Raw genomic sequence first — 11,605 nt, 5'->3', positions numbered from 1 at the left:
CTCACACACACTGATCATGTCTCTGTAGAGGGAAATCAATCCAAGGTTACCAATTACCAGATGTTAATACCTTTTAAAGGGAACTCCACAGTAAATTAACTCCTGCCTGCCACACCGTGGTCCTGTCCGCTCTGCTGTGTGTGGCTGTGTTTGCAGTGTGCCTGTGCTAAGATGACCAAGTGACCGTTGGAATGATGTTCAGTGTGAGCCTGCTGTCAGGTGTCATTACCTTTCCCCTTCCAACAGAGCAAAGCACTCAGATGTGCCACCATCTGTTACCAGGATGCCCAAGCCAGCTCATCCATGTGTCCTTTGCTACGTGCTTTTGCATCATTGTGTCTAATTGTCTGTGTGTAGATGTTGTGTGTTGCGTGAGGGGAGAGTGGCGTCCCCCTACTTTAGATCACAGTTTTAAATAGCAGCTTATACAAATGGTGTTTATGAATGAATCTCTCCTAATGTGCAGATTCTGATACTTCTGTTCAGCAGAAAGAGCAGTAATCACAATTACACGCTTACAAATGCTTTAAAATGCTTTAAAATACCTTAATCTTGTAGTCTGTACACACACACACACACACACACACGCACACACACATATACACCTCTTACTAGTAATGTATTTACTACTTTTACACTGTCTGTTGGAGTTCTGATGAGCTCGTTCTGGCAGTCAGCATTGCATGGAATACATCCATACATTTTTTAGTTGACTCGAAGAAATAAATCTGGAACATTCACAGAGACGATTGATCAGTATCTCTTGATTTGTCAGGCAAAAACTGATCACAATTACAAACTTAGTTAATCGTTAAACTGTTAAAAAGATTTTTATTTTATATTTGCCGACAGTCTGGGTTATGGTCATTATTTTAGGGAACCTGGAAGTCCCCTCAAAAGTTTGTTTATAGCGATCATTTACACCCATCAAAAATACTTTTTATATCAAAAACTGGCTTCAGTGCTTAAAAGGAAAGACGAGAGTAACGAAGGCTGTAAGAAGAAACCTTACATTAAGTCGTTCTCTTCTTATTTGTTCATGTAGGAGCTGGCATTTAGGTCTCCACTTTGATCTATTAACGACCTAATTCAGTAGTTTTGCCCCCGTAAGTGAATTATTCAGTGCACATTTCACTTTAATGTTAATATGGTGCTTCACAGGGTCTTCTAAGGTAAAACTAAAGGGGTTCTGTTCCCTTAAAAACGTACAGACGTGACCTCAGCCTGCACAGGGCTCAATTAGTGCTCAGTGCCTCTCTGCAGTTTATAAACTCATCACAGTCCCGTTGTCAACTACACGGACACAGTAAAACTCTTCTGTCCCTCCACATTTTGGAATATGGTCTTGTGCATTCCACTGCTTGTCCTTTACAGAAGAAATTGGAAAAACAGAGGAGAATGAGAAAACAGAGCAGCTTACAAATTCAGCGCAGGGCCGCTGAATAACAAATGCACATCATACATTTGCTCTGTGATACATTCCGAGGTATAAAAAGGCTATAGATTACCATTTGAACTTATCCGAGGCACAAAAGCGCACAGTTGTGCATGCAGAAGGGCCAATGGTACATTTTGACACTGATTCATATGTAAAGAAGGGATGGATTTTATTTTAGCACAACATCCTCATAACACTCTGAGCATTGTGGCCCCTGTGAAACATATTCCAAACAACCCCACCCACGCCACTTTCATGCCAACTCTGACTCATTCCGATTTAGACATCCAGGCAACAAGACCCCCTCGTTTCCTCTGACAACAGTATCTGCTTATGATCTGCCTGCTGGTGGACAAGCACACAGTCCTCAAACGGTTGGCAGAGGGTGATTTGCAACGCGGGCCCCCAGTGTGTCTGTGTGTGTGTGTGTGTGTGTGTGTGTGAGAAGATGGTGAAACCCCCGCATTGTGCCCCGGTGCGTTGGACCAGGCCCGGGTGTCTTCTCAGTCAAATCAAAGGCGCTTCCTGCGGCGCTGTGGCAGAGCCCCGCTGCCTCTGGAGCCACTCATTATCACATGCGAGGGGGGACTTGTGATCTTTTTAATTATTCTGCACTTCATTTCTATCCCACCATTCAAAAACGCAACATGAGAATTGATTGCCTCAAAGATCCATCTTTATAATCTCCCCCCCACCACCCACCCTCCTCCTCCTCCTCCTCCCCCAGCCCATAAATAATCCAACTTTGGGGCAAGGGGTGGACAAGCCGTGCAGGCACAAGCAGATCCCTTTGAGCGCCCGGGCTGCAGAGTAGCTGTGGGGGGGGGGGGGGGGGCAGAGTGAATGGACGGCTCTCTGCTTGGCTGAGGGCGGGAGAGTGAAGGGGGGGGGGAAAAAAAAGTACACTTGTTATCTTGTGAACCCTCAAACATGTAAGATAGGAATCTCTTGAATGTCAGCGACCGAAATGGAATTAACAAGAGATCTTTTTATTGTCGCAGAAGGTCATTAGGCTGCCAATCGGGGTAATTATGGAAATGATCTCCCCAGCTCTTTGGAATGTTTTCCTGCTTCCATAAGGACTTGAAAGTGTTCAATCAGCCTCTCTCGTGGGAAAGTTCAGCCATAACTGCAAGTGTACCAGCAAAATCAAATTAAGCAAAGAGATTTCATTAGTATTTATAGCCCGGAGGCATTTGTAAAAGTACGGAGCAGCCAAGTAATGTGGGACTGTGCAGGGGAGAATTATTGCTTAATGACAAAGGCCATACCTAGAAGACATACAAATGGATAATGAATGGGAGGCATTGATTGCATCTCTAAAAAGGATTCTTGAGGGAATGTAAAATATTGATGCTGGACTGCATGTCTGACTCTGGGGCTCCCAACATGTGTGTGTGTGTGTGTGTGTGTGTGTGAGGGAGGGAGGTAACTTTATTTGGGTGTTAACTTTATCACTGAAGCACGTTTCATCTGGGACGTATTGGGACGATAAGCAAACACAATTTTTACGGAAACTAATCACGAATATCCGGCGTGCAATGTGACTGACACAAACACCAAACACCACGCGACAATACGCACAAACACAACGTCAGAACAGAGACGTGACCCTTCTGTGTTTTTTAATTTGTGTATGAGAAACGTTGATTTTCGAGAGATGATCTTAAAACATAATAGTGATTTTTATTCGATTTTTGCCGGTTATGGTCGGTGAGTGAGTCAGACGGAGATGAAATGAAGTCAGATACAGGACGTGCACCAACACCTGATTTGAATCAGTCCACTTAACCTCGGAGTAATTGACAATTTAAAGGTGCAGTCCTTAATTTCAGGAGACAGCACAGCGGCTTTGATTAGGCTGATATGCACCTCCCCACTGGGATTAACACGCAAGGACGCGCCGAATGAAGGAGCTGCAGTAATATAGTGAGTAAAAGAAGGAGGCTGTTGTGATTTTGAGATTATAGTCGACTACATACAGGCCTGCATTAGACTATAAGCGGCTGATTGCGTCATATTATTGTGATATTATTTTAAACTGAATTTGCATCATCATCATCATTGTCTCCTATAATTGGGTTCGAGGGGAGGTAAAGTGTTTTGTGTGCAGGATTTGACAGATTGTGTGAGGGGATATTATGGGATGTAAAGGAGGGTAATTTACTGTGATGCTACATATGTGTGTATGCATCAATAGGCAAGAGGATATTGAGTTCAGGGGTCACAGAGAGCTAGTTCCCCCTTTCATGTGAATTAAAGTGGAAAAAGAGCCTCCAAGTGCAAATATTAAGTTTGTGGTGTCACAGTCTCAGAGTGTGTGTGTGTTTAAATGTATGTGGAGGGTTAATTGTCCATCTTTTATATTACAATTTGCACATTTTTCCAAATTTTGCAACTTTTCTGTCATGAAATTACATCAATTCATATCTGATTTTATACTATTAATTTCCAGATTCACCCATTATTATGTGTCATCTAATTTCCCCACATTATCTTGCTGGAATCCAGTTATTTAGTCAAAATTTCGACTTTTCTCTGCATGATTACGGCCTCCAGAAGCGCCACTCCCTTCTCGTTACTTCCGCCTTTACAGAGGAGCGTGTGTGTATTAACACACAGCTCATACTGACACTTTACACGGGCCGATTATTTGGTGCAAACTACAAGTTTACAAGCCCCCCGTTTACAGCATGAATGTCCCGGAGTGACGCGTCCATGTGCGACTCTCAGCCCCGATCTGAATGACAAAGAGGCCTGCAAACTGGGTGACATGGCACATACTTAACACAGACACATTGGCATGGTAATCCCGCCGCATTGAGCTGGAGGTGGAGGTGTCACTTTCCCACCCGGGCACCACCAGCAGCGCAGAGCAGAGCAGGACCCGGAGCTCGGTGAGTCTTCCGTCCCGGGGGCTCCGCACTGCAGCTCGGCCGGGCGGAGAGAGACGAGGAATGACGGAGAGACGAGCTGAAGAGGGAATAAGAGCAAATCAGATGCAAAGATAAATATAGAAATTATAAATGTTTAGTTTTATTGGAAACAGACATTTCGATTTCTTATTGTTTAATTCGTTTAACTTCGTAGCTTAAATGAATTATGACATACCTTGTGTGTCTGTAATCGATTATTTATGTCATGTTTCTCTACAAAAGCAATCACATTTGATATCACCGAATGATCGCGGATTCATTTACCCGAATTGAGCCAAAAATTAACAAAACGCCCAATAAATCAATAAAGTCTTCATGAGAGGAGGAGGAGGAGATCAACAAGCCAAGAATCATTATTGATCCACTGAACTGAGCTGATTGAATCCAAACGTTGTATTTTTTGTTCTCTGGAAATGTGGGTTTGCTTTGACACCTGCCGGTCCAGTAATGCAGATGACGTCATATCAGCAAAACAAGGCTGTGTGTGTGTGTGTGTGTGTGTGTGTGTGTGTGTGTGTGTGTGTGTGTGTGTGTGTGTGTGTGTGTGTGTGTGTGTGTGTGTGTGTGTGTGTGTGTGTGTGTGTGTGACGGGTCTCAGGCTGCGTGCAGGGGTTAAAAATGAGCCGCATCACAGTGTTTGACACACACACTCGCAGGTTGATAGAGTGAATTCAACCAGAAGGGCCGAGAACCCCCAAACACACGAAGAAGAAGAAGCTATGCTGACTCAGACAAAATCACGTGAAATGACGCGCATTTTTTTTAGGTCACGCAGTTCCGGGTTGCCATGTACGCGCAGAATCACGTAAAAACATGATGGAATCTCGTCTCTGCTTTTTTTATTTATTCTGATACGCTGATAATTTGGCTACTGGTGTAACATAATTAACATAATGATCGTAATTAAGGGCGCGCTAACAACGCCATTAATTTATCATATCGTGTTACTATCTGCTGCCCCCAACAGCTCACGGGCTCCATCATTACACCACTTTAACCAACATCTGGGTTAGTTGGATGCATTTGCAGGAATGTGAGTTTATGTATTTTAGGGGGATTTGTTGATGAAATAACACACCTTCCCTGTATGTCTGTGCACCTGTCACAGTAATGTGTGTGTGTGTGTGTGTGTGTGTGTGTGTGTGTGTGTGTTATCCCAATTGGATAATTAATAGAGATTTATGTTTTTATCTCTGATGATGTACTGTGTGTCAATACCAAAAACATCCAAATGTCAACACCAGCAGAAGAAGCTGATCGAGTCCAGGAAATATCATTATTGTTATGTAGTCTAAAATAAAATGTGAAATCTGTGTTATTATTGTCTGTTTTACCTGTGTGTGTGTGTGTGTGTGTGTGTGTGTGTCCATCCTAACCCGTAGCCTGTGACTTCCACCTCACACACACACAATTAAAAAGCAAAGCCAATCATTTATGTCACAAAGTCTCTGTGTTACATTTATATCCAAAAGTGTTTATTGTTTTTTTTTCGTTGCAAAATTAAACAAAGTTGTTATTTCTTTGAATCTTGAGAATTTCTGTTGAAAGTAAGAAAAATCACACAGGGTGTCTGTAAAATTCCTCTCAGTGTTAAACGAATAAAGAATGACATGCTGCACCCTGAGAGAGGGGGAGAGAGACTGACTGAGGGAGAGCAAGGGAGAGAGACACTGAAAGAGGAGGGGAGAGAGACAGAGGGTGAGAGAAGTAAAACCATTTTACTGAAATACTCCTTTTTTTGTTGTTGCAGGCATCCACCCTCTGAAGTGTCCTTGAGCAAGGCATCACAACCCTGTCAACCCCAATGGAAGGTAACCTCCAGCTGCGTGTGACCGTGACCTTTGACCCCACACTAAAAAATATATTGCGGGCATAAAAGAAGAGGCATTTTCCAAATTCTCCCCCCAAAAAAATTTGGATCCCTCCCATGTGACCTTGCGGTTGTTTCACGGTGATGACGTGTGTATCCCTCCCCCCCCCCCCCCCCCCCCCCCCTCCTAATGCAGAGTTGTCTTATTACACTAAAAGGTTTAGCCAGCTAAGCCTTGCATGTGTGCTTACAACGTACATTTCATTAACAAACCGCGGAGGTATAAAAGCGGATTTATGAGGCTTCAAAAGATCACAGGAAGGACGGGATCCAAAGGCCCTCACGGTGCTGCGGCAGGCAGGTTATATCAGCAGTTACGCCGCCTTTCACACAACACTGCAGCCGAGGGGTTTCTAAAGCGAGGCTGGCTGCACCTGTCTCCTCACACACACACACACACACACACGGGGGGTGGGGGGCTGTTGTGGCAGGTGTGATTCATAAGACCTTTTTAATATTGCAGACATAAAACATTTCCATTCTGATTTTTTTCTCCCCCCTTTGTGTTACATTGAAATGGGTTTTTGTGTGATATACGGTTAAATGTGTATTTCTCCTCCTTTCTATTGAGAATCCGCTGTTCCGTGCAGGTTTAACGTAAAGCTCTATAATATCAGTCCTGCTCAGACGTTTATGCGCAACCAAATGCATATGACACACACACACACACACACACACACACACACACACACACACACACACACACACACACACACGAAGAGGGTTTCCATGTGAACCAAAGTCCAAACCTGTTCTAAGTTGTGATGGCGGGAGGATGAAAGTTAGAGCCGCATAGAGCCGTTGTCCCTCTGGTTCCATCTGCTAAGTATCTAGTCCGTATTGATGAGCTCAGATCCCAGCAGATTAACCTGATCGGAGGCCACGCGCTTCCCTCTGGTGAGCCGTGCGCGCGCTTTATTAACGATTCCGTTTGAATTGTCCCACTTTGATCCCCGGCAGAGGAGACAAGAGGGACAGAGAGACATCGAGACAGGGTGACAGAGGGACCAGTGTAACTACAGATGAAGCTCAAAGTCACACCGTAGAAAAATAACGTAACACAATTAATACGAATACAGAAAGGAAAGTATGATATTTATTTTTTATTTCATATAATAAGTTGTTTTCGTTTATAATAATATTGCATTCATCACTAGTATTATTATTGATATTTTTATTATTATTATTACCATTAGTAGTATTATTATTATACATTGAGTGATTGAATAAAATGGAAGAAATCGATATTGCAGTCTCATTTAATTAATTACATTAAATTAATTTCTATGTAAATAATTTCCGGTCATTCACTCTAAAATATATATTTTACAAAACAAACTCATTCCGAACGAAAATCATTTTTTTAATATAAAGTCATGGATTGTTTAAGCGCGTGATCCATTCATGTATTTGTATTTGTTCTTGTTACTGATAACTGACTGTGGTCGATTATAGATATTTTCATTAACCTACTAAAGAGGATTCCGATAAAATCAATTCAACGTTTCGTCGCTCGCGGCGCTGATCTGGATCATAACTGCTTCATTAGTTTCAGGCGTACAACCGAATATTAGTTCTTTTGAATGTTATCTAAAGTGACACAGAGCGACGTTTCCTCCCACGGAGCGCGCGGGAGGGGGAAACGAGCTCCGTGTAGGGACGCGAACCCCTCACCTTCATGCTCCGGGGATGAATGAAAGTCTCTTTGCATTCTCCCGCTGCCCGCATTTCCTTCTGTTTTCAGATGCAAAAGCGGCGCGATGATCGGAGTCGTTAGCACCTCGTCACACTCTTTATTCTCTCCATTCTTTTGCGCCACATTCTTCCACCTTCAGCTAATCCTGCGGGGAAGAAATAGACTCGATTCCCCTTCGCTTTGCATTCGCGACCCGGACCCCGCACTGCAGGTAACGAGGCTGCAAACAACACCGGGCGGAAAACACAAGTTTAACACTAAAACACACACACACATTCACACACACGTGCACGGATTGACAGTTATAAGCATGCACACATATTAAAATGAATGAACTTAAAGGAAGATTGCGATCAACTTAGCTGTCGTCGATTTCATTCTTGCAGCTTGTTTACGCAAGCAAAGTTAAGATTTGCGTTGTTTTTACGCAGCCACGTTAATGCGCCTCAGATCTTTCAATCACCGAGGCCAATTTTCTCTCCCTCCCCCCCCCCCCCCCCCTCCGCCACCGCCGACACCTCCTCCTCCTCCTCCTCCTCCTCCCTCTGCCACCGTTAAATGGTCTATGACGGACGAACACAGAAATCAGCGGAAAGCAGCATTGCTGTTGTCCCATTGTTGACAAATCCATGAAACAACTCCAGTTTGCATGGTTTAACAGAGGAGAGAGAGAGAGAGAGGAGGGGAGCCGAGGGGGGAGAGGCAGGGAGGGGAGGGGGCGTGTGACGTCACCGCACCACGTGTCCCGCACTGATAGTATATCTTATAGTGGGAAAAGTCATCTATCAGACATCAGACGGTCCTTTTAAAAAGCATGTGGCACCTCGGCTTGATTCTCCAAATATCGCGTCTATAGGAGATACACGCACCGGGGGAAGAGACACCGGAGCGCCGACAGCAACTCACCGAGACTCAACCCAAACAACTCCGAGGCAACACGCACCGCTTCTTCTTCTCCCCCCTCCCCACCCCGCGGGCCCGCCTGCTCACTTACCGAGAGGGGAGATATCAGCAGAAGTTTGAAGTTTCTCTCTCTCCCCCCCCCACCTCGCCGCCGGTTTGATCGCGTTTGGCCGCTGCCGGTTCACCCACTTTTAGATTTGGGGCGACATCCAGGCTGACAAGAGGGCGACTTGCAACCCGGCAAGACCCGCGTCTGTGTTGTCCCGTGTGTGCGCACTGACCGCGCCGCTCTCTCTCTCTCTCTCTCACACACACACACCCTCCCATCACGCCCGGTGGCTCGGTTTGTTTTGGCTCCGGAAGAGTAAGAGAGAAAGTGTCGGTAAGCCGTGAGATGACCCTGTCTGGAGGCAGCGAAAGAGCCAGCGACATGTCCGGCCAAACGGTGCTCACGGCGGAGGACGTGGATATCGACGTGGTGGGCGAAGGCGACGAGGAGGGCATGGAGCGGGTGGACAGCGACTGCGACAGCCCGGTGGGCGGCATCCTGCACGACGAGGACGCGGAGGACGAGATCGAGGTGGAGAAGGAGGAGATGGGCTCCGGAGGGGGGAGCCCGTGCTGCGAGAGCTCCGGGGAGGGCGAGACCGGCACCGGGAAGGGAGAGGGTCACGACCAGAGCGCGACGCCAGGAGGGACCCAGAAGCCCAAAAGCAGCCTGGTGAAGCCGCCGTACTCCTACATCGCCCTGATCACCATGTCGATCCTGCAGAGCCCGCAGAAGAAGCTCACCCTCAGCGGGATCTGTGAGTTCATCAGCAGCCGCTTCCCTTATTACCGGGAGAAGTTCCCGGCGTGGCAAAACTCCATCCGCCACAACTTGTCCCTGAATGACTGCTTCGTCAAAATCCCCCGGGAGCCTGGCAACCCCGGCAAGGGCAATTACTGGACCCTGGACCCGGCCTCGGAGGACATGTTCGACAACGGCAGCTTCCTCAGGAGGAGGAAAAGGTTCAAGCGGGTGCAGCCGGACATGCTGAGGGACCAGACGGCGCTCATGATGCAAAGTTTCGGGGCGTACAGCCTCGGAAGCCCGTACGGGAGACACTACGGGATCCACCCCGCGTACACCCACCCGGCGGCTTTGCAGTACCCGTACATGCCCCCCGTGGGTCACATGCTGCCCCCGGGGGTGCCCCTCCTGCCCTCGGCCGAGCTCAACCGAAAAGCCTTCAACTCGCAGCTTAGCCCGAGTCTCCAGCTGCAGCTCAACAGCCTGAGCGCGGCGTCCATGATCAAGTCGGAGCCGTCCAGCAGGCCGAGCTTCAGCATCGAGAACATCATCGGGGTGTCCAGCGCCTCGTCGTCCTCGCCGGGCGCCACGTTCCTGCGGCCTCCGGTCACCGTCCAGTCGGCGCTGCTGAGCGCTCAGTCTCTGTCCCTGAGCCGGACCTCCGCCGCCATCGCGCCAATCCTCAGCGTGCCCTCGAGCCTCCTATCCGGACATGTTTTACCGGCTGCCGCGGCGGTGGGCAAGTGGCCTTCACAATGACTGCGAGACCGCAACAGATAAATAAACTGTGATTATTTTTTTATAGAGACGTTATTGCTGCTTTGTGAGCAGCAGCGCAAAAAAACCACAGGCAAGCACTGGAGTCTAGAGACTGAAACTGAAAAGAGACAAAAAAGCAAAAAGGAGATATTTCTGTACAGGTAATATTTGTAAATATTTGTAAAACAGAAAAAGAAAAAAAAGGAGAATGATTTGACATATCTGACTTTGACCTGTGTTTTGTTTTTGTTTTCCTGTTCTTTGATCTGTGATCGTTATTTTACTTTATTTCTTTTGTACTGGAAGCTCCTGTGGACTCGAACCAGCGCCAGTTTTCGCTTCTTTTTCATACAAAACGCAGCTCTGAAAGATAGTCTGTTTATAAAAAAATCAAATCTATGTATTCTATGTAGCTATATTGTGTTGTAAACTGAATTTATTTGTAAATAAATCCAAGAAAGAATTGAAATCAATTTTTTTACTTCGTTATTAACAATCTAAAATGTTTGGAGAATTTTTCTTATTAAAATTAAGTTTGATAAATAATCGAATTTCTCTGTCCAGTATTATAAATAATAATACGAGGTTATGAGTTAATAGGCAGATATACATTGTTCACACACATAAATTTAACGTGTTTTTCTTCTAAATATGAGATGCTGACATATTTAGGCTTCTCTCTTATTTCTATAATTTTGTCAAAGCCAAAATATTTTTTTAAATTGCCGTTGTGGAATTAATTGGACTTTATTACCATGACAACGCCGCTCTTTTAAATTCCATAATTAATTGGAATATCATCAGGTAACTATAATTGTCTTTGCAAAGCGACGCAGGAATGAAATCGTATTTTCACAACGATCAAAATATTTTAACGTCAGATTTATTTCCCTATACTATAACAATCATTTTCGAATTTTTCGTCTGTGTTTTAGAATTCATTTTTATTCGTTTGGGATTCATTTTTTTAAAGGGGGGGCGGGATCATAAACTTCACAGAGGGAATTTAAATATTATTTTGAAGGATTTTAGTTATTGAATAAACCTGTTTTTCGCATTTTTTTAAGGCTCTTTTTAGGTTGAAATCAATCACTTTGATATAATTCTTTATAGATTTGGGTGCAGAGGTTGAATAATAACGAGCCGCCTCTGTGACAGACTAATTGTTTTCGGTCTATATTTGTGGTTGCTTCCCTTGTGATGATCCCTG

The 11,605-nt window shown here is 45.2% G+C and overlaps 1 protein-coding gene across 1 annotated transcript; it reads left to right on the top strand.

Moving 5' to 3' along the window:
- Positions 1-8,748: 8,748 nt before the first annotated feature.
- foxd3 (forkhead box D3) lies at positions 8,749-10,862 on the top strand. The gene has a single exon (XM_076170177.1). The coding sequence runs from the start codon at positions 9,238-9,240 to the stop codon at positions 10,393-10,395; it is 1,158 nt and encodes a 385-aa protein (XP_076026292.1). The 5' UTR covers positions 8,749-9,237; the 3' UTR covers positions 10,396-10,862.
- Positions 10,863-11,605: the final 743 nt, after the last annotated feature.

Source organism: Genypterus blacodes, unplaced genomic scaffold (assembly GCF_046128005.1).
Source record: "Genypterus blacodes isolate CSIRO-AG114 ecotype Tasmania unplaced genomic scaffold, CSIRO-AGI_Gbla_v1 ptg000215l_1, whole genome shotgun sequence".
Classification (NCBI taxonomy): Eukaryota; Metazoa; Chordata; class Actinopteri; order Ophidiiformes; family Ophidiidae; genus Genypterus; species Genypterus blacodes.
The sequence above is the reverse complement of the archived record's forward strand: the minus strand, read 5'-3'. Positions and strand labels throughout refer to the sequence as shown.